The sequence below is a fragment of the Eumetopias jubatus genome, unplaced genomic scaffold (genome assembly GCF_037043125.1).
Source record: "Eumetopias jubatus isolate StellerSeaLion01/CBP00866 unplaced genomic scaffold, mEumJub1_p1.0 scaffold_10, whole genome shotgun sequence".
NCBI lineage: Eukaryota > Metazoa > Chordata > Mammalia > Carnivora > Otariidae > Eumetopias > Eumetopias jubatus.
Window position 1 is genome coordinate 69,104,252 of NW_028274816.1, and position 22,132 is coordinate 69,126,383.

The 22,132-nt window shown below is 61.7% G+C and overlaps 2 protein-coding genes across 5 annotated transcripts in view; one reads left to right on the forward strand and one right to left on the reverse strand.

Annotated features, from left to right (window-relative positions):
* SLC5A10 (solute carrier family 5 member 10) overlaps positions 1-22,132 on the forward strand; it is a 57,628-nt gene that overhangs the window by 14,896 nt on the left and 20,600 nt on the right. For 3 of the 4 annotated variants that reach the window (XM_088027938.1, XM_028089504.2, XM_028089503.2), the window contains one exon: positions 2,237-2,372. In XM_088027938.1, coding sequence (XP_087884064.1) covers positions 2,237-2,372 — 136 coding nt within the window. Of the gene's footprint in view, positions 1-2,236; positions 2,373-5,398; positions 5,438-7,572; positions 7,588-22,132 lie in introns of all 4 variants that reach the window. The other variant, XM_028089502.2, reaches the window with a different exon arrangement.
* SACK1G (scaffolding CK1 anchoring protein G) overlaps positions 1-22,132 on the reverse strand; it is a 28,599-nt gene that overhangs the window by 2,772 nt on the left and 3,695 nt on the right. Inside the window, exons 2-4 of the mRNA XM_028089500.2 lie at positions 12,584-12,751; positions 4,912-5,036; positions 2,960-4,205 (exon numbers count right to left, since the gene is read on the reverse strand). Coding sequence (XP_027945301.1) covers positions 2,960-4,205; positions 4,912-5,036; positions 12,584-12,751 — 1,539 coding nt within the window. The remainder of the gene's footprint in view (positions 1-2,959; positions 4,206-4,911; positions 5,037-12,583; positions 12,752-22,132) is intronic.

Here is a 22,132-nt window from a genome sequence, read left to right on the forward strand (position 1 = left end):
AACCTTGGGAGGCTGGGCCTCCGTTTCCCCAGCTGTAACGATTCTGGCCTCACACGCGGGCCTCTGGGGCACACACTGAGCTGACAACGGGTGTCTGCCCAGCATCCCGGGAGAGTGGAGGGCCCACCCATGCCCCTTCACCCCAGGACACCTGTCATTTCCTCCCTGGCACGACACTGGCATTTCTGGGCGGGGTATCAGTCAGATTTTCCCATGAAGGCCAAGTGAGTCAGCCCCCTGCCAGGCCACAAGGTCAGGGCTGGATGCACCTTCCTGCCTGGATACCGAGGCAGTACGCTGCTGACCCCAAGGTGTTCCCGGGCACCACTGACATTGGAGCCTCACGGCCTGGCCTGACTTCCCTGTCATACTTTGGCTCAGGCTGGGTCTGCCCAGGGGTACGGCTAGGCCTTGGCCCAGAACCTCACAATACAGGTGCCTTTGCACTGAACCCCACGTGGCTGGCCCTACTCCGCCATGACTCTCAGCAGCGAGCAGGGGCTTTGCAGGGTGCCAACCGGCCACCGGGCCAGGGCAGCCCTCCGAGACGCCCGGTCTGGTCAGCACCAGGAGGCGGCTCTGTGCGCTGCGACCCTGGGGCTTTTCACTGGCTTTGGACTTTTCACTACCTCCTGGCTTGTCCGTAATGTGTAGCTGACGCTCTCAAACTCAGGAACAAGCAAACCCAGGCCCAGGAGGCAAAAGGCCCCAGGGGCAGCGAGCTCGGCCACGCCCCTCCCTGACCTCGGTGGCCCTGTCTGAGCACCATTTTTTTTTTTTAAAGATTTTATTTATTTATTTGAGAGAGAGAGAATGAGAGATAGAGAGCACGAGAGGGAGGAGGGTCAGAGGGAGAAGCAGACTCCCTGCCGAGCAGGGAGCCCGATGCGGGACTCGATCCCGGGACTCCAGGATCATGACCTGAGCTGAAGGCGACTAGTCGCTCAACCAACTGAGCCACCCAGGAGCCCCTGAGCACCATTTTTTGACAACCAGGCCGGCTCAGGACCTGCCCAGAGAGCGGCAGCAGGGTCCCTACGCTTGCCGGCCAGCCCCGCACCGTGGCTGACCCTGAAGATGCCCCCCAAGGAAGTCTGAACTCAGGGAACCTGTGAGCAGCCAGGCACAGGTTCGGTCCTCTACACAGTGCCTCACTCAGTCCTGCTGGCAACGCTGTGGGTCAGTGGTAGTACCCCATCTTGCAGACGAGGTCCCATAGCCTCGGGGAGCTTCAGTGGCTGGGCCTGGGGAGTGAGTGTCGGCTTGGGGCCGAGCCCGTGCTGAGACGTACTGGGGAGGCGGGTGCCCACTGAGCCCGCAGGGAAGGTCCCGGCCTTGCTGCCCGATGCTCGCTCTGCTGGGGGGGGGCGGTGAGCCTCAGCTTCTCCAGCTGCAGAATGGGGGGACGGCAGCTGCCCCCCCGCCTCCCAGGGCTGGCCACCGTGAGCACAGAATAAAATGATGAGAGTTGATGTGCGGGGTTTTAGGGAAATGCTTTCTCTCTCCCACGAGGAGTGCAGCCCCGGGCTCTGGCAACCACAGGACATCAGAGGGGAAGGATCTACGGAGAACTGCGTCTAACCCCCTCCTTGTCCAGACAGGGAAACTGAGGCCCAAAGTGAGGCAAGGACTTGTCCCCAGTCAGAGGCAGCTGTTGGAGAAGCAGGATGGAAGTCAGCCTGTCCTGCACACTCGGGGTCACCACTCCGGCACCCTATAATGATTGTTCTACCAAGAGCCATGTCTTAGAGGGAAATGCGGGGAGCTCTGCATGCAGCTTGCATGTTTGGAAAATAAGTTAAAACCACAGATTCTTACTTCTGAACTGCAGCTGGTGATTTCAACTGCAGAACACCAAACACAAACTACTTAAAAGTTGCAGATTGTCTAACCCTGTGAATGTACTAAAAACCACTGAATTGTACCATTTGTGTGGCTGAACTACACATGAATTCTATCTCCGTGAAGCTCTTTAAAGTTACACTTAAAAAAAAAAAAGAAACAAACAAACAAAAGGAAATCATGTCAGAGCTGGGAGGAATCTCAGATGCCATTGGTTCCAACAGAAGCTTCCGGTTGGAATGCTGTCAGGAATCAGGCTCAGTTCTCTCAAGCAGCTCAAGGGCTAGAGGGATGGCACCCTATCTCCTGCCGCTCCCTGAGGCACAGCAAGGAGAAAGCCCCCCACAGGCGCCCCTGAGGGGGCCTGGGACTCACCCCCTCCTTGTGCCCCTAGGTCATTGTGCAGCGGTCGCTGTCGGCCCGGGACCTGAACCACGCCAAGGCAGGCTCCATCCTGGCCAGCTACCTCAAGATGCTGCCCATGGGCCTGATGATCATGCCAGGCATGATCAGCCGCGTGCTGTTCCCAGGTAGGACAGGCACAGGGGGCTGGGCCGGGGCTGCGGCGGGCCCGAGCTTCTAGGTCCTGGACCTGCAGCGGTCACCAGGAGGAGAGGCAATGATGAATGTGAGCTAGGGGAGAGGGGAGGAGAGTGGTCCCCGGGGCCCTCATCAAAGGGACTGACATAGAGGTGGCTTGACATGAGGTCCAGACAGGGACCACTTACTACTGGGTGACCTTGGGGGGTATAAAGGACATATCTGTGCTGTCAGCAAATAAGGGAGTGGACCACCCACACGGCAGGGCAGAGTCAACTCCTTGTAACTCCAGTGCCTGAAATCTCTGGGTACTTTGAGCACGTTTCCTTTCAGCTCCCAGTAGCTGGCTTCGGTTGTCTTTATGGGGCATAGGAGCTATGGGTCCCCAGCATCAGTAGGGACCAGCCACATGTGTGGCCCAGCATTGTTGCTACCTGCCCCCTGCCTCCATTCTTCAGTTTCCCCATCTGTAGCAGGCAAAGCCATCTGATCTGGGGAGCCGGTACCCCAGCAGACGACCACTCCGGCTGCTCAGGCCTGGGGGAGGGACCCCTCACGGGCAGGGACCCCGACTCACCTGTGTCTCCTTGTCCGTGGAATTCGGAGCCTGCGTTCTCCTCGGAGTACCCGTCTCTTCTCTCTCCCAACCCGGGGCCCACGGTGAGCCACCCGGGGGTCCACCAAAGGTCCCGTGGGTCACGTGGGGGGCACTCAGCTGTCGGTGGGGGGGCTGGGCCAGCCCGTTGGCTACCTGCTCTGAGTGGCGCCTCTGGAGAGGGGCTGAGCGCCCCCTCACCTCAAAATACTCGTCTGACACAGAAGACGAGGCCGCCGAGGGCCGCCGGGGGCCAGGGCCATGGCCAGAGCTGCCTGAGAGGCTGTCCTGGTCACTGAGGGTCACGTAGTCATCATCATCTTCTTCCTCCTCCGCATCTAGCCCATTGGGGACCACTGCTCCCTGGCCGTCAGGGTCATCCTGGGTCACAGACAGCTGCCGCTGGAGCGGGGCGTGGCCTGCGCCCAGTGTCCTGGGCGGTGCTCCCTCTGTCCCATTCTGGGGCGTCTCCTCTTCTGGGGTCTCCAGGGCCCAGTCAATACCGCCGCTGTCCCGGGCGAGCAGCTCTGCCACAGGGACTGTCCGGGGCTTGGGCACAGGGGGCTGAGGCTCGGGGTCCCCCTGCGGAAGGCCGTTCTCTGCTGGGCCCCCATCCTGGGGGGCACTGGGCCCGGGGCTGGGAATGCAGTCCTGGCTCTGCCTCCACAGTTGGGTGCTAGCTTGGGACGTGTCTCGGATCTTGATGCGGTTCATCTGGCTGGGCTGGGGGTTCCAGATGTTGGGGTCGATGATATTGATGTAGCCCAGGATGTCACTGCCAGGCTCTGGGTCCGGCTCCACCCACGTGGGCAGGTACTCGAACATGTTGGCCCGCTCCAGGTTGAGCAGGCCGGGGTGGACAGGCGGGGGCGCCTCCGGGGCGTCTCCGGGCCGCTCGGCCAGGGTGGCGCCCCGCAGTCCGGGGGGTTTCTTGACCTCCTGCTTCTCCGAGGACGTCTTGGCAATTTCGTCGGCGCTCTTGGCCTTGACCAGCGCGTACTTGGGGTTGACAAGCTTCTTGGCTACGGTGCCTGAGGGCACCAGTGGTACCACGGAGGGCAGCACGATGGGCTCGGGCTCGGGCTCCTTCTCCATGGGGATGCCCTTGAGGCTGACGCCGTGGGACATGAGGTACAGCTCCTGGAACTGCCGGTCGAACATCTCCACCACCTGGCCCGACAGCACGGAGATCATGTTCCGGTCCGTCCTTGCGGCTGACCACGTGAAGCTGCAGCACAGGGAGACAGGGCAGCCCAGTCAGGCACAGGGAGGCCTGCCTCCTCCCTCCAGCCTCGGGTCCCCAGTCTAGAGAGTCCCCAGCCACACCAGCGGGCGTCTGAGCAAGGCCCCGAGCACCCAGAGGCTGGCGCTCATCAGACTGGCTACGGGGGCCTGGATGGACTCGAGAAGTGAGCACAAGCCTCAGGGTCAGGCCTGAGTCTGGGACAGGTCACTTGCACCGGGGCTGCTCCCACCTGTGTAAAATAGCACAGTGTGGTGCTCCTGCAGGCTGTTAGAGGGCCCCGTAGGCCGCTCATGGGATGCACAGTACAGCACTGTCCAGCACACAGGGGCTGGCTTGGCTGCGTGGACGGGCGTGGGGTTTGCAGACCTGGGCCACGGCCGTCCCCGTCCTGGCCCATCCTTGAAGTTGGCTCTCTGAGTGACCGCCCCATGTGCTTGGCCCACCCCCACCCCCAGGCCGGTGACACCTCTAGGTTGGCACAACAGTCTTGAGGACAGGAGCCCTCCCCTGACTGTTTCCGGAGACAGGCGGGCGGCGTGCAGGCGTGCCCCAGCCCCGCTCACACCTCAGCAGTTTTGGGACCCATGAACCGGAATAACCAGGGTGTCATAAGGCAGGATTAAGGGCAGAAGCCAGCTGGGAACAGGAGCCACCTCTGTCCCCGGCCCCCAGAGAGCTGGAGAGTCACCTGTAGGAGCCACAGATGGCCCGGTCTCCATCCACGAACATGAACTTCTGGGCCAGGGCACCCTTGAACTTGGTGGCCGACCGTGTGAAGAACTCCGTTCCCCCGCTGCTCCGCACCCTGAGATTCTGTGTTGGGGGAGAGGACGCAGAGTTACAGGACCACAGCCCTGACCACACTGGCGGGGGTGGGGGTGGGTGGCAACCTCTGCCCAGGCCTCAGGCAGGGCTTCGGGGAGGGGACGCGGGGCAGTCTGGAGGCACGGGGTGGTGTGTGTGAGGACCACGGGGTGCCGGCCAAGGCGGAAAGCGGTGGGAAGACAGAAAGGAGGGTGGGGCTCGTGACAAAGGGCGCGGCGCAGGATGGCCTGGGCGTGGCCTGAAGGCTGTCCACGGAGCCGACGTGGGCAGGACCAGACCCGCGAGGCCAGGCCAGCATGGGACAAGCTGTCGCAGGTGGTGGGAGGCCGTTGCAGGGTCTTGGGCAGGAGGGGCGTGCAGACACGTTTTAGAAAAGTCCCACAGGGGCTGTGCAGCTGGGGAGGAGCGAGGCCGGCCTTCGGGGATCGGGCTATTGCTGCCGGGCAAGCGTGTGGCCTTCCCAGGGCGAGTGGCCGGCCGGGCCTCTCTCCCTGCCTTCCCTGCACACAGCTGCCTCACTGTCCCCGCTGAGCCCTGCTCACTGAGGACCAGGCTCACAGCACACTCTCCTACTTTCTCACGGGCCAGGTCGCTGCCTGCCACCCAGCAGTGGTTCAGTAAATGGTCAAACCCCACTCCTCACTGGGCTGGTCGTGTGGCTCAGGGCAAGCCAGAAAGGGTCCCTGCGCAGGTGTGAAAAGCCAGGGTTAGGGCACGGCAGGCCCTGGGAAGGGGAAAGAGACCCAGGAGTGGAGGGGACCCCAAGGTAGAGCCTCAAGATAGGAAAGACACTTGGGCTCATTGGTGCAAGTATTGCCCCGGCAGTGTGTTAGAAACCCAGGCTCCCGGGCCCCTCCCCGCCTCCCCCGGAGACGTGCCTCTGGAGGACTGGCGGCAGGCTGCGAGTTTCAGGTTTACGGCAAGCCCCAGTGAATCTGACACCTGCCCAGGGCAGAAACTCCCTCGGCAGCATCCTGCCGGTCCGTCTGCAGGTCCGTGATGGGAGTCACTCCCTCCAGAGGGGATCTGTGCCGACTTCACTCACTCCTCGACCCCTGCCCAGGCCCCCAGCTGCAGACCGAAGGGATGGTGACGAAGACCCTGCCCTGGAGGTGGGGGAGGAGGCAGAGTAGTAAGAACCCCAGCTCTGGGGGAGGGGCTGGGGAGGCTCCCAGGTAGGCTGACGTCTGGAAGGCAGGGATGAGTGGGTCGGTGGGAAAAGGGCGCAGCATTCCAAATGTGGGAGCACAAAGGCTTGGCAACAGGAGCAGCATCTAAGACCTGCGAGGACTGCCTTGGCGGGAGGACGGTGGGCGATGGAGCCTGCAGAGCGGGCTCAGCCACATGCCGATGAAAGACCCTACCCCTGCTCAAGGGCTGGCTCTACCCCGGGGGCAGTAGGGAGCCATGGAAGGATTCAGAGTAGGGAGTGATGGAGTTGGAGCTGCCCCTCCAGCATAGCGCCAGTCCTGGCATCCAGCGGGAGGGTGAATGAAGTGAACAGGGGGTGCTGGGGGGGGCAGGAGGTGGACAGGGAGGGGGTTTCTGTGAGTGACGGGGTGCACGGCCTGAGTCAGGGCAGGGGCGATAGGGAGGAGGGAATGGGTCTGAGACAGCCGGAGCCCGCCCTCCACTCGGGCCCCAAGCCCAAGGGTGCTCCTGTGTCTGTTCCTTCTGTGACAGGTCCCAGACCCCTCTCTGCTGGGCAGCCCCAGGGCGGTAACCAGATGTTACCCAGCCGGCATGGAGGCCCACCTGGCCGTGGGGTGAATAATCGTCTGTTGTTGGGCCCAGCCCAGTAGGTAGATAAGCCTCTACTCCCAGGGCCGGCTCCCCTGCCCCCCAGGCTGCCTGTCGGTGCACAGCCAGCTCAGCAGGAAGCTGGCCATAACCCAGGACAATTAGTGCCCGTGCCTTTGTACCCAACACAGAGCACGCTCGGGGACCAGAAGCTGGAACAAAGATCCTGGAGGCGGTTTGAGGCCTTCCCCTGTCACCTGTGCCCGACCACAGCCCAGCTCTGTGGCTTCTGTGGCTCCCGGCCCAGAGCTCTGCCTGCTGGGGCCTCAGGCCTCTCCTTGGCCTTGAAGAGCAGCCACAAGCCTCAGTACCCCTCTCACCAGTGTCTGCCCCCACCCACCCCAAAGCCTGTCCCCGTGAAGGGCTCAGAAGGTCACCACCTACATCTCAAAGACTCAACTCCAAGTGAGAGGCCTTGGCTCCCCAGATTTGTTGTGTGACGCTGAGCAGGTCTCTGGGCCTTCATTTCCCTGTCTGCGCGCTACACAGATGGCCTCGGACTCTAAAGCCCATCTGATCCGGGGGCCAGCAGCAGCAGGTGGGGGCTTGCACCCCCCCGTTCCCATCATGGCAGCTCCCCTGCCTGTTTGTTCCTAGGTGGGCCCCGCCCCATGGGGCCTGGCCCAGATGAGGTCACGTCTCAGGACTCAGGGCTTGGGTGCGCAGAGGTAGGGGATCCCACAAAGCCGCATTGTCTCTGAGCCCTGGGGCACCCCCAGCAGAGCATGTAGCAGGCAGGGTGGAGGACACCCAGGCTGGCTCCCGTGGGGCGCCTGGGGCAAGGCCCTGGACTCTGGCATCTCAGCTTCCTCAGGCACAAAAGAGAGGCAGAGATCAGTCCCTGCGAGGACCTCAGGGGAGGTCAGCTGGGCAGTGCTCTGTCCGCTCCAAGAGTGGCTTTTGCCGCAACCATTGTGTGGCACAATGGGGTGGGCACTAGGCCGGGGCAGACCTGCAGGTGCCCTGGCTGCGCCCCCCACTGGGCCTCCTATGCTCACACAGAGGCCACCTGACCCCGTACCAAGCTGCCCAGCGCCCCACGTGGGCCGGTGGTAGGCGAAGGGGACAAGCCCAGCCCCCCGCTGGAGCAGGGTGGGTCACTCGGGCTCTGGTCAAACATGGCTCCAGTCCCAGCTGGGCCTCCCTGTGCCTCAGCTTTCTCACCTGTGAAGTGGGCCCACCGAGCCTTCTGCTTCAGGGCTGCTGTGAAGCCGGACTAGAGCCACAATGCAGGGGGGTGAGAACCAGCAAGGTGCCCGGCGCTCGACGGGTGCTCCACGAATGGGAGGTGACAAAGGATGTGACAGCTCGTGTTGCGCGACAGGAATGTGACCCCTTCTGCTTGTGGGGGGAAAGAGGGGACCGACATGGAGGAGCAGAAAATACCTAGAATGTCGTGGGTCAGGCCCAGGGAGGCCAGGACCGCCAGCCATATGTGATGGTCGTCGGGGGCTCAGTGAGGGGGAGGGACCGGCCCACAGTCTCCCAGTCGGCGGGCTCCAGCCCCCCAGCTGTCCCGTGGGGGCTCTCTGCAGGGCCCTGCTGGCGTCTCCTGGGCCCAATGAGGAGTCGGGAGGCCCAGAGGCCCTGACCAAGCCTGGCTGGTGACAGCGAGATCAGGCCAGCTGTGCGGGCTGCAGGGGACAGAGAGCCCATGTCCCCGTGTCCTGGGCAGCCAGCCAGCGTCCGCGCGCCTCTAAAGGGCCTGTTTCACTCTCTGTGATGGGGGACTGGGAGCCACACTCTCCCTGGCCTCCCCGTGCCATCATGAAGCTGGGATGAGGAGGGGACGGGGCAGCGCTGAGCCTGCCCAGCTCCAGGGCCTTGACGTCTGAGGGGCTCCTGGCTCCTCCCCCAGGCTGGGTTGCTCAGCCCCAGCACAGCTGATATTCTGGGCCAGGTGATGCCCTGTTGTGGGGGCTGTGCACTGCACATGGCACGTTTAACGGTGTCTCTGGCTTCTACCCACCAGACACCAATAGTCCCCTCCCAGTCGCAAACCATCAAAAATCCTCGGAACGTTGCCAAGTGGCCCAAGCCAGGCAAACCCCGCTTGGTCGAGAAGCACTGGCCCATTACAGAGCCAGGCCAGGATCAGAGACGGCAGGACAGCAGTGGGAGAAGCCCCAGGCACCGGGACGGGGCCAAGGCATGGAACCTGCGCCACAGGCTGAATCCCTGCATCCTCACCAGGGTGGCTGGAGTTCCCTCGTTCATCAGACAGAGGTCCGGCCTTAGCCCAGTGGCTGCTGGTTTTTCCAGTTTGGCAGCACGAAGCCATCTTTTCAGACCAGTCAGGCATCTCACTGCTCCGGTCCTGTCTCAGCTATGAGGCTCGGTCCTGTGTCAGCTATGAGGCTCAAGGCCCGGCCTAGCTTCCCCTAGCTCCCCCTGCCTCTGGGGCATCCGTCAGCCCTCAGTCTCACCCCGAATGTGACCAGGTCACCTGGTGTGGCGCTGGGCCCCATGGGGACCAGAGGGCTGGGTCCTCTTCTCCGGGCCTATTCTCTGTAATACAGGGCGCTCATTCCCACACTCCCTGCCCGAAGGAGTCAGGGGCCAGCTAAGCCAGCAGGCTGGGGTACTTGGGGACGGCTGGGACCCTCACACCCGGGGAAGGTGCTGGTGCATGGCCTGCCACCTCCCCTAGGAAGCAGGAGTGGGCTTGACCCAAGCAATGCAGCAGCTGTTTGCAGAGCTCAGGGCTCAGGAGGCACGAGGCTGGGGTGGGGGTGGCAGGCTGCCTGGAGGTGAGCGCGTGAGGGTGGCCCCCAGACAGAACACAGCTGGAAGGAGGAGGGAAGCTCTTAGACCAGAGCTGGGGTCTCATGAGGAGGGCTCAAGGACAGGTCAGGGAGAGAGTTCATTACTGAGTGCCCTGCCCCCACATGGCTTCCTTTACTCTTCAGAGCAGCCCTGCCTAATAAATGGGGCAAATTCCCATTTCTCAGACAAGGAAACTGAGGCCGACAAAGATTCAGAATCTTTGCCCAGGGTCACGGTGCAGGTGGCAGAGCTAGGGCTCAGGCCTGGCTCCCGGCACTGCCCAGACTGGTGCCTGACACCCCCATGGTCACAAGGATGACCCCACCAGGCACAGGCTACCCCGGGCCCGTAGGAGCTGAGGGCAGGTCACTGCAGAGCCGGGCAGGGGCAGCGGTGGCTGAGGGCGGGCCCGGGGATTACCGGCAAAGGAAGTGCTCCTGAGACAGGCCCGGGCCCAGCCGGCCCGCAGGCAGTCAGGTAGGCGGAACAGGCAGGCCCTCGACAAGGTGACACTTGGCCAGGGCCGGGCTCACAGGAGCTTCTGGCCACCTGCCCAGGCTGTGGAGGGGATGGGCTCAACAGCAAGAATGAGGTCAGGGTCACCCATTCTTTCCCATGAAGGGGACCGACCCTCTGTGGCGTCCGGCTCCTGGGCACATCGCTGCAGGGAGGGGGTGAGCAGGGACCCCTGGTGCGAGCTGCCCTGCCCCTGCTTCGGGCTATGGCCTCATTTCAGCCTAAAGTGTGGGGGGAGGCCGCACACCGCACCCTCCCCTGCCTGGGGCCTGGGGTTTATAATTCCTTAGAGCCAGCAGCTGGGTAACTGCCCTTACTTAGCACGCGGAACGCTTTTATAACCATTGTCTCCTCTAATTTCATCCTCAAACAACCCTATGAGGCATCATTATGGCCACGAGGCGCTGGAGGCTCAGGCAGGTGGAGCCACGTGCCCCAGTCCCAAAGTGGGTCGGCACGGTGAGCCCCCGTGGGCAGCACTGGGGCCGCCCCAATGGCAGGTGCGGCCTCAGCCAGGGGCGTCAGGCACCGAGGATCGTGCCCTCCTGGTCCGTGCCAACCTCTCATTTCTGGCGGTCAGGCTCAGCCGCTGACTTGGCAGCATGCCTTTGGGCAAGCCACAGCCTCCCTGAGGCCTCAGTCTCCCCATCTGCCGCGTGGGAGCCTAGGCCGGGGGGGGGCCCTCAAGCCCAGCTTGGGCATTCCAGGCCCCTAGGAAGCTGCGGGGCTGCAGCAGATTCTGAGCCCCATCCCCCATCACATCAGGGAAGAGAGGGCAGGGTAGGTGGGCGGGCAGTGAGGGCCAGGAGCCAACCTCCCAGGGAGGGAGCCGAGCAGCCCCTGGGGCCACGTTCTCCGCCCTGTCCTGCCTGCCTCCCACTTCCCAGGAGCTCCGAAAGCTCAGAGCAGGCTTAACACTTGAGACTTCCCTACCGAGAAGACACACCGGACAGGGGTGAGGCCAGTCCCAGGTTCAGATCCCGCTCGGCATGGACAAGCCCACTCCCTGCGTCTTCATCCCACACAAGGCACGCGTGCGGGGGCTGAGCCACGTGACGTGTGTAAAGCACCCACTGGGCTCACGGCAGGATGCGGGGGTGGGGGGCATAGGTTCTCTGATCTGCTGCCCATGGGGCAGAGGCTTCTGCAAGTCACCTTTCAAAAGACGCCTTTTCTACACTCCGGACCTCTCCAGCATGAGCTGTCTGTCCCAGGAGTCCATTCTCCGTGCTAATTACACGGCGGGCAGCGTGCGGGGTGAGCGTGGGGCTTGGGGTCAACCCACCAGGGAGACCACATAAAAATGCCCCAACAGCCACAGACTCGCCGCCCGGAGAGCTCATACCCACTTGAAAGGGCTCAGCTGGGATGGGTGGGCATACCTGACGAATACCAACAAATTACAGGCGCAGGAGCCCAGCCCCTTGTTAACCAGCCTGGCGTCGCCCCTTCTCCCGCGATCGTGTTCAGATCACAGGCCGGAAGCCCAGGGAAATCTGACCCGTCACCCACTCCCCTTATGCCTAACTTACTGGCAGTGAGTGATACCTGGACAAATTACCCAGTCAAGTGCCCGGGATGGGGCTGACCCAAGCCAAATTCTGTGAAAGTATTCGCTCTTGTCGTGCATACTGCTTGGTACTCTCTGGGGACCGTGCTGCACACAGCAGGGGCCGAGCGACAGCTGGGTGGAAGGAGGGCTCTTCCTGCCCCCAAACACGGGATCAGATGCAGGCTGAGTGCACAGCCACAGTGGCCCATCCGCCCCTCTTCGGGACCAGAGAGATCCTGGAGCCCAGAGACAGGCGGTGATGAGCTCAAGGACACACAGCAAAGCGGTGCTAAGAACCCAGGTTCATCCTGATCCCTCCACCCGTGCTCCATGGTGTCCTTCCCTAGAAAGCCCTTTCTACCCTGATCTGCCTCCTCAAATTTATTTCAAGTCCATAGCCGTCAAGGCAGCCTTCCCTGACCTCAGCCCGAGGAAGCTGCCTCTGCCAGAGCCAGATCCTAAAATCGGCGGGTAGAACATCATACAGAGAAAGATTCTGGCTTAAGCCCAAGAGGTAACTTCCTGGGAGTCAGAGCTCTCCAGATAGGATGTGAGCCGCGGGAGCCTGCGTGGTGAGCACCCTGTCACTGGAGGTGTGGAAGCAAAGACAGGGAATCAACGTGGCCTGGGCTGCTCGGAAATCACTGGTGATACAGCACCTTGCATCGGCTCCAGCACAGGATTAGCCCTTAACCAGCGTTTATCTTATCTCTGACGGTCAGAGGTGGTGTCCTGGCCCTCTGGGCAGTCAGGCAGAGGTCAGGCGACCGCTTGGCAGGAGGCTCTAGGATGACTGAACTCTCTGTGCCCGGCATAGGGCTCCATCCCTAGGAGGCAGGTGCTGCAATTGTTTGTGGACCCACCGAATGACCGCTCAGTCATTCCGGACCAGCCAGCTCACCTTGAGGTGCCCCAGGTGCATGCGGGCCCGCTCACACATGTGCAGGAAGTACTTGACGTTACTCTCGTCCACGATGATGTACACGGCCACCTTCCTCTTAAAGCCGGCATCCAGCAGGTCCTTGAAGATGTCCACGTCGGTGAACATGTCCATGACCACGGCTATCACCTGCGAGTGGGAAGAGACCAGGGCTGTTGAGCGGCGTGGCAGCGGGGACTGGTGCTCGGCAGGACGCACAGCCTTCCCACACCCACTGCCCTCTCTGGGCGCCCCTGCTAGCCCTGTCCCACCCCCAGCCTCAGCACCGGGACTGGACAGCGATGGGCTGGGGGCCTCTCTGGTCCCGAAGTTCTAGGGCTCAACGCTTAGGGTACAAGATTCTCCATCGGTGGCCCAGACTGGACTTCCCGGAGCTGCGAGCCTGGAGAAGCACATTCGGCAGGCCCTCTATCTCTGTAGTACAAGACGGCAGAAAACAAAGCCTCGTATCCTGGCCAGTGAAGCCCGTGGAGGGAGGAGAGAATGCCTGGGAGCCAGGCAGGGTCTGCATCCTGAGGTTGGGAGCGTGCCGGGGCCAGCCCCCAGGGCAGCCTGCCTTCCTCGTGGGTATCAGAGCTCAGCACAGGGGCGCCCTGTTTTGGTCCCTTCCCGGCTTGCATTCCTGAGCCAGAGCAGCCCACACCTTCCCCTGCCACCGGCCACCCTGGGATGCCGAGGTGGACCAGATGTGTCAATAGCCAGGAGGGCAGCAGCTGGTACAGGTGTTCTTGAGGTCACGTGCGCGTCCCCGGGCTGGCGTGGACTTGGCCAGGCTTCCCGCTACCACCTCTCCTGTCTGTCTGAACGGAGCCCAAACCAGCAGGTGTGCTCTATTATGTGACAACAGCTGACCTCCAGCCTCCTGGACCTGGCGCAGGGTGGGGCCCCAGAGGTCAGAGTGCGTCCAGCCCAAGCCCTAGCCCCACGTGGGCAGTGACAGGCAGAGGAGAAGAACAGGGTGGTTGGGATGAGCTCACCTGCCTTGGAGGTAGTCAGCAGATGCCTGGGATGGCTGGGGCTCAGTGACCATCTCTGGCCCTCTCTCTCGTCCCCCGCTCCCCGTCCAACTGGGCAGCCAAGGGGAGCATCTGGGGGGGGCCTGGGCCCGAGGCTGACAACCAACACAGACATCCAGCCCCTCCAGCCCTTCAAGACCGGCGCCCCTGCCCTACCCAGGGCCTGAGAACCTTCTGGAGAAGACTTAAGAGGCCAGGGACTTGGCCTTACAATGAGCTGGGAGTGGTCAGGCTAGAACATACCCAGGCCCACTAGGGAGCCAAGTTCACCCCCCACCCCCACCGTGAGGGTGGCCCGACGGGCTCCCCTCACTGGGATCTGTAGGCACAGGGTGAAGGACAGGCAGCCTGGGGCCTGCTGGGGATGAGTCTGCACCGTCCGGTGAGCTCACCCAGCTGGCCTCTGCAGGCCCATGTGGGCTCCGCCCTGCCCTGCCCTGCCCTGGACACGATCTGTGTGACCCTGAGCAAGACACCTAGCTTCTCCGGGCCTAGCTCTCTCTGTGGTCCAGCGGGGGCAGGGGAGCTGCAGGACCAGCCGGGCTCCATCATGGCGGAGGCCCCGGATTCACTCCATTCTCGCTGGCTTTGGGTCCCTGAAGGGCTGTTTCAGGTGGGCAGAGGGCTCGGGTACAGGCTAGGCAGGGGCTTGGACAAGCAAGGGGAAGCCAACAGAGGCAGACGTTGGTGCCAGTTGAGGAGGCACTTTCTGACCCAAAGTGAGGCAGGGGTCTTGATAGGGAGTGAGCTCCCCATCCCAGGAGGTGTTTAAGGAAAGGCCAGAGATCGCTTAGCAAGGAGGTGGCTGAGGTGACAGATGAGAAACAAGGATGGCTGGGTGGGCTCACGATGGCCTTAGATTTCACCAGTTGAACGTGAGACCTTGAGGTGGCTGGGGTGGTAGCGGGGACTTCCTCACCTGGGGCCCCCCAGCCCCAGAGCCAGCCCTGGGAACCTGTTGGATAAGGCACTCCTGGAGGCAAACAGCTTCGCGAGCCACCCCGGGAAGGGCGCAGCCGACACGTCTCTCCTCGGAGGCAGACATCACCTCACCCCTTGCTCCTTTGTCACCGCCGTCCCCCACCAGATTGGTCGGGTCCGCTTCCAGGCCCCACCTGCCGCGGCAGATGGGGACTTGCCCTGGGCCTGGGCTGGGGGACGTGCCCCAGCAGGACCCACTCCTCCTGTGTCCTTCCCCATGTCTCCCTCCAGCAGGTAGCGGCCCAGATCCAGGGACCGTCTGCTGTTGGGCTGGATCTGTTGGGGCCTGCCCCCCATGGCGGGTCCCTTCCATGGGGTCCCGGGGCTGAGCGCCGGCTCTCCCGGGGCACTGGGTTCGGTGCCAGGGGGCGGTCAGAGGAGGGCTTGTAACAGGGGCCAACAGATGCTGGGAGCGGGGAGGGGTGCTTGGCGCTCCCTAGGCACTGGGATGACGCTGGGGGAGGGGGCCTGGTGCACCCCATGGAGGCCCCCGCAGCTTGTCCAGTCTGAGCCACAGAGGTTTCTTGGAAGCCCCCCATCATGCATGCTGTTCCCCGTTCTGTACAGGGGAGAGCTGGGGCTGGACGCACGAGGCTGGAACCCGGGTCCCGCGCTGCGGGATGGTGTAACGTTCAGTCCTCAAACACGTGGTGAGGCAGCGGTCGCTGTTCCCATTTCACAGATGAGGAAACTGAGGCGCGGAGGGATTCACTCCCTTGCCTAATTATCTTGGGTGGCCCAGCTGGCCCGTGACACTGTGACTTCATCCAGAGCAGAGCCCCCATTCACAGCCAGCATGGGGCCTGGTCTACAGGGGACCTTGGGGGGCTGCTGTCAGCTGAGAATGTGACCAAATGGTCTGAGTCACGGGAATGAGGGAGGCCTGGGACAAGCCACGGCCCCTCTCGGGCCCTCGGTTTCGGCATCTGCCCAATGGGGCTGTCAGCCTGGCTCACTGCTACGGTCTCTCCCGCCCACACATCGTGGCCGGAGCACAAAGCTGCCGGCCAGGGGGGTGCTACAGCAGCTGCCCCCTGCAGCCCCATCTCGCACAGACCCCGCAGGGGTCCCGGGAGAGGCCAGGGCCAAAGCCGTGCAGACGATGAAGGGGAGGCTGGAATCTGGAGACTACCTTTGCCCCGCCGTGTGTTAAGAGACTGCATTGGGCAAGAGGCAGGTGGCCTGGGTCCCCGCTTTGAAGCTCACACCTCATGACCACAGGAACCGGTGTGTCCGTGTGAGCAGCCGGACAAACTGCCCAGTTGCCAGGGGGTGGGGTCGGCAGGCACGTGCACATCCTGTATCCCCAGCCGGGTGCACTGGGGAACCGATGGGGCAGCGCCAGCCCAATACAGAACCGGCACAGAATGCACAGGCCAGCTCCCAAGGGAAGGTCGGTCTCCAGGGGTCCCCGTGTGTCTTACCGATGGGAAAGTCCTTGCTTGAAGAAAGGCACAGAACCAGGAGGGGCCAGACACCCATGACAACCATCCTGTTTCTCAGCCCCAAAGGGCAGCGCAGTGGGGTCTGGATGATACCTAGGGGGAGCCGGAGGATGGCTGTGCCCCAGAGGGGGGCCAGCTACACAGTATTGAAGTGGGTGAAGCTGCAGCAGAGGGGAACATGGCAGGATCAATATAGGCACTGGGCTTGAGCGCACTTTAGACCCAAATGACCCCTTGGTTCTCTGGGGGCGGGGGGCGGCGGCAGTATATGCAAGCTCCCAGAATACGTCCCTCCAGTGGTTCCCCACACCCCCTTTTCCCACACCCTCCCCATCCAATCTCTGGCACGGCCTCCCATGCCCCCAGCACGAGCACTTCCATTGTTCAGGTGGGTACTTGGGGGGACTTGTAAAAGGGGGGGGGCAGCGTCTGAGCCACACTCCCAGCTGCTCCCTGCCATTCAGGCATGCACCATGTCTGCATTTCTGGAAATGCCGCGGCAAACCGACCGAGTGGCACGTGTCTCCTGAAGGCCTGGACTCTCAGAGCCAGGTCAGGGTCCAGCAGGTTCCCACCTGGAGCTCCCTCTCTAACACCTTCCCCACCCTCCCTGGCCTCAGAGCTGCGTGGAGGAGGCTCAGAGGGAGGCAGCCCCGGTCTCTCCCTTCAAAGTGCTCCAGAGCAGACAGGGGAGACAGACAAGCCCCATCCACCCTGCAGCCCAGAAGCAGCCACGGAAACAGGGCACTGCAAGCACACAAGTCCCTGACCCTCCATGGGCCTCGTGTCACCACCTGCAAAGTGACGGAGGTGAAGAGAACCTCAGAGCTCTGGGTCTGTGCCACTAAGGCCCTGATGGACACCCCAGTGGTGGTGGCATGGGCTGCAGAGTGTCCTGGGAAGATGTGTGACCTCGGGCAAGACCCTTAGTCTCCTCAGGGGGCAGTAAAATGCCCACCTGCACAGATGAGATCAGCCCCAGGATTGCCTCAGCTACCTCCGAGTCCAGCAGTCTCCCTGAGTCGAGGAGACAGGGTGTGCTCAGAGCACAGCTGCCAGAATTTTCAGGACAGAATACTGGAGGAGAGGGGGCTGCAGGGAGTGAACACCAGACACCTACACAGGGTGTCCCCCTGAGCCTTCAGCTGGTGACTGAGCATCACATGCATGGAGGAGACCATGCAGGCTGGGACAAAACTGCTGGAAAAAGGCAGCTGGAACAGTCATCGGTGCTCACGCAGGATTTAGGAGTCATTTACAATCCCCCCACCCCCACCCCCGGCTAGAGTGCAGACCCCTCTAAAACTCAGGGCCTGCGGGAGAGTCCTCAGAAGGGTATTACCTGAGTAGTGGGCAAATAAGCCCTAGACCAGAGGCCAACAAACTTTCTGTAAAGGCCACGTGGTAAATACTTCAGGCTTTGCAGGCCACATGGCTCTGACACACTCAACTCTGCCGTGACAGCATGTGGTCCATGGTCCAACTCTGACCCTGGGCTAAACCTGCTCTGGTCCCACCTAATAAAGCTTCAAAAACACCAAACTGAACCTCAAGATGTGAAACTAGTCAACAATTAAGATGAAAAATACACCGGATGGGATGAGTACCAGATTAGACACCGTAGAAGAAAAGATGAGTGAACTGGAAGACACATCAGTAGAAATGATCCAACATGACCCATGGAAAGGGACTGACAAACCAGGACCGGCTCAGAGCATCAGTGAATGGGGGCGGGGGGGAGTCCACCTAGAGGATCTAGGATACACATAATTGGAGTCTCAAAAGGTGCCGAGGTGGAGAAGGGGTGGGGAAGACAGAAAAATGAAAAGAATAATGTCCATCATTTTTCCACATTTGAAGAAAACTATCCATCCACGGTCGGGGAAGTTCAGTGAGTTCCAGGCAGAAGAGACAGGAAGAAAACCTCACCGAGGGACATCAAAATCACATCTGAAAAGCAGCCAGAGAGAAAAAGACCTTCACGTAACGAGGAACAGAGATAAGTAGACTTCTCCGCAGAATCACTGCAAGCCGGGGAACACGGGAGCAACATCTTTAAGGCCCTAAATGCAAAAACAGTTACCCTAGAATTCTCTGCCCCAGGAAAATAGCTTTCCAAACCAAAAATGAAATAAGGACTTTTTCAGACCTACAGATGCTGAGAGAATGCATCCCTGGGCATTCCCCGTGCACAGAAGTGATTACCAGCCCCGCACAGACATGGAGGGACTGAGACTCCAGAGGACTACAGTTGTCTCCCTGGTGGAGGCACAGGCCCCCGTCCCTCACTGGAAGGGCAGAGTTACTCCCCTACCCGCCCCCACCACATACCCCCACACCCCTGCCTCCTGGCTGCAGTGTCCCTGTCTCCCATGTCCTTGACATGGCCCTGCACCCCTCCGTCCCCTGGTGCCAGCAGGGTTAAGGAGACGGCAAGGCCTAGAAGGTTCTCCAGGCACTGGGGAAGACACCTGGGAGCCCCTGGCCCCACCGTGGGGGGCACTGCTCCTGACTTCTGACACTCTCCAAACCAGTTTGCCCATCCTCTGGGTTCCAAAGGCCTGTCCCTGAGGGAACAGCCTGGTCCTGCCTCCCAGGGAGGGAGTCTGCGTAGGTCATTACACCTGCTGACCCAAGCCAGGGTCAGGATAACCAGGCCAGCTTTCTGACACTCATGCAGGTGTCCCTTTTCCAGGGACTAAGGATGGGCAGCAGTGACCACTCCCATTTTCCAGAGAGGGAGTCCCTGTCCCAGAGCCGCACGGTCAGCCAGTGGCAGAGGCCTCCTGCTTAGGGCTCTTCCCTTGGTAGGGGAATCCTGTGTACATCCTGGCTGACTCCACCCGCTGACCCCCAGAGCCCACCCCGGGTCCTGAAACAGACTCTTGATCATCAGCTCTGCCTGGAAGGTAAATGCCTCAGGGCCTCCTGGCTCTTCCACTCCTTCCCAGGGTGGCCCAGGGCACAGCCTCAGCTTCCCTTCTCGGTAACATGAGGGGGTGCAATGGATAACCCGAGTCTCTCCCCTCTGACATTCATCAACCCTGGCGCCTTCCCCACCCTCTGGACTATTAAAACAGAAGCCTCATTAAGGCCAATTAAAGGAGGCTCGGGCCTCCTGAGTGCCAAATGGCTGCAACAGGATGGGGTCAAGAGGCGCATACTGGTCACGCCCAGAGCCCTCTGTCCAGGGGCCCAGCCCAGGCCAGCCCAGCAGCGTGGGCCGGGCCCTGAGTCTCCAGCCTTCCCCAGATAGACATTGGCCCCCTCACCAAGGCTCAGCAAAGCTGCAAGGGAAAGGGGCCCTGCAGAGTGTAGGGGAGGGCTGTCAGGTGACCGGGGCTGTGCCCATGATGAGCCGGGAGGACAGGCCTAGCCCCCTTCCCCTGCGAACTTCCAGACCTGCAGGCATAAGGTCCAGCCAACCAGACCCCCCCAGAGTCATCAGTGAATGGCACCAGCTGAGGATTTTCACATCGGAAAATTCGAAAACCTGTAAAACCTCAGTTTCCCTAAGGTCCAGGAGGGACAGACACTGTGGTGTCATTGAGTAGCCTAATCCCCCAGGAGGACTGGCCTGGAAAGGGCTTGCCCAAGGTCACACAGCAAGCCAGAGAAGGCCTGATGCCCCTGGGCCACCTGATGCCCACTCGTCTCTACTGCATTCCAGCAAGCCCCTGCTTGAACTCCTCCAGGACAGGGAGCTCACCACTTTGCAACCCAGACTGTTCTCAAAGCGAGGCTGTCAGGAGAGAGGGGAGGGTGAAGGAAGAGAGGGGGGAACTCGCATTTACGAAACGCCGGCTCGGTGCCAGACACCACACTGCACTCTCTCCACAACTCTGAGGCGGGTATTGGCAACACCGTGGCAATGAGGAGGCAGGAACAGAGCGTGAGAGGGGCGAAGTGACTATCCTGGGGCAGCACGGCAAGGTAACAGCAGAGCTGAGGCTTGGCCACGGGTCTGCATGGTCTGGAAGTCCCTCTTCCCACTGCCCTGCACTGCCTTTAGCCTGGGAACACACCTAAGCCTGGAGAGCACCCAGAAGCCAAAAGGAGCCAGGCCAGAGCCTGCCAGGATGTAGGGCAGGGTCCTGGAGTGGAGGGGCGGCCCTGCCCCGCGCTCAGCATCCTCGGATCACTCGGGAGCTCGTGGGTGCTCACCACTGTTACTGTTGCAAGACAAGTGTCCAATCCCCATTTTGCAGACAAAGAAACTGGGGCCCAAGGCCATGCAGCAAGGGGGTGGCTGAGCCGGACAGGAGAACCAGGGGACTGTGAGAGGACCGGCCCCTTTCTGCTGGCCCAGCCGGGAGGACTCTCGGCCTCAGGATGAGCCTGCTGAACCCGGGAGACCAGGAGTGCCATGCAGGCCCGCCAGACCAGAGACCCTCAGGTGAAGCCTAGCAGGTCCTGCAGGTCTTAGTGCCCTAACCTCAGTATCCTCATCTGGGACATGAATACGACAGGGTCCCGGGAGGGAGGGTGGCTGCAGGAGGCTGGCAGCGTGCGCCAGGCCCCGAGGTGCCCGCCCTCCTTCCTGGCAGCTGCTCCTGGCTCTCCTCAAACTCTCAATTAGATGCAAACACCATTGGGTAGAAAGCCTTTGGAGAGGATGGAGCTGACACCTGGGATTATGTTATCAGATCGTTCCCCACCTGGCGGGTGAGGGCCCCGGGCCTGGGCTGGGAATTCCTGGAGCAGGCAGGATGCACCTCCGTCGCTTCGCGGCCTGAGCCTGGGCCCGGCCCCTGCTCCTTCCGGGCTCCAGCACGCGCCACATGCGCTTTGGGAACAGCTCAATGGGCCATCCCTGGGGCCTCTAGAGGACAGCCTTGGTGCCACCGAGCTCAGGGGAAATGAGAGCCCTCCCTCCTGCTCCAGAGGGACCTGCAGGGGTCTCAGCCTCCAGTCGCCCTGTTCTCCCTAGTCCCGGTGTGGTCATACCTCTACCGGCCACCCCACTGCCCTCCCCGCCCCGGTCGGGAGAGCCCAGTGTTTGGGAGCCTGATGGGGACAAGGAGCCTCATGAAAGGGCTTTTACTGTCCTGAGTCAAGCTGGGGGCAGCAACCAGGCGCCAATGCTCCCATTAGCGGCAGGGCCCCAGAGAGTAGAGCCAGGATGCTGCTTCCCCTGGGGACAGGAGGCTCAGAGCCTGCAGACCTCGGTTCTGGGCCCAGTTCCTCCAAGACGTCTGCCGGCTCTGAGCTCCACCAAGCCTCGGGCTCCTCATCTGCACTGAGGAGGCAACACCTCCTTTATGCAGTTGCTGGGAGGGTTCCAGTGTAGGTAAAGTGCCCGCTCAGCACCTGGCATATACCTGGCATTTAATGAGCACCTCATTAAGCTGCTTTTATTCTCCGGGAGCCAAGCCGTGAGCCAGGACGTCAGCGTGTGAAGGCAGGGGGCTGACAGGAAAGACTGTGAGGTTAATCAGGCATCAGGAAACCTGGTTCCAGTCTCTTCCTGCTGTGTAGCCCGAGGCAAGAAACTGAACCTCTCTGGGTCTCCGTTCCCAAGCCCGGACCCGGTAGGCACAAGAAGTGGGTTCTAGTCCAGCCTTGCACACTCACGCTCCCTCAGTGTCCTCACCTGTACACGATTCACCCCTGCCCCTGGGAGCTTCCCCGGACTGTCTGGGGTTGGCAAAGCGATACCACTAGGGTCCTGCTGGGGGCACTCCGCCCCCCCCAGCCCCCTCCAGGACCCAGCTCAGCCTCACCCCTCTCTCTCAGAGGCTGCAGTCAAGCAAGGCTGGGGCTCATCCCTCCTAGGCATGATGCTACAGGCCCGATCTCTGGTATGCAGTTGGAACCCCGAAGCAGGTTTTTCCCCAGGTAAATCACTGGTTCCGGGGAGGAGGGCGGGGGGGGGGGGGGGCTCTGTCTCAAACACTTAGAGCCCACTGGGGCTGGAAGACAGCTCACAGAACACAGGCTGCCTGCTCAGCGCCATACAGCCAGTACAGTTAGACCCAGGACCCAATCTTCGATGCCCGTACCCATTTTACAGATGAGATGACTGGGGCTCCAAGAAGAGCTGGGGCTCGTCCCGGGTCCCCCAGCAG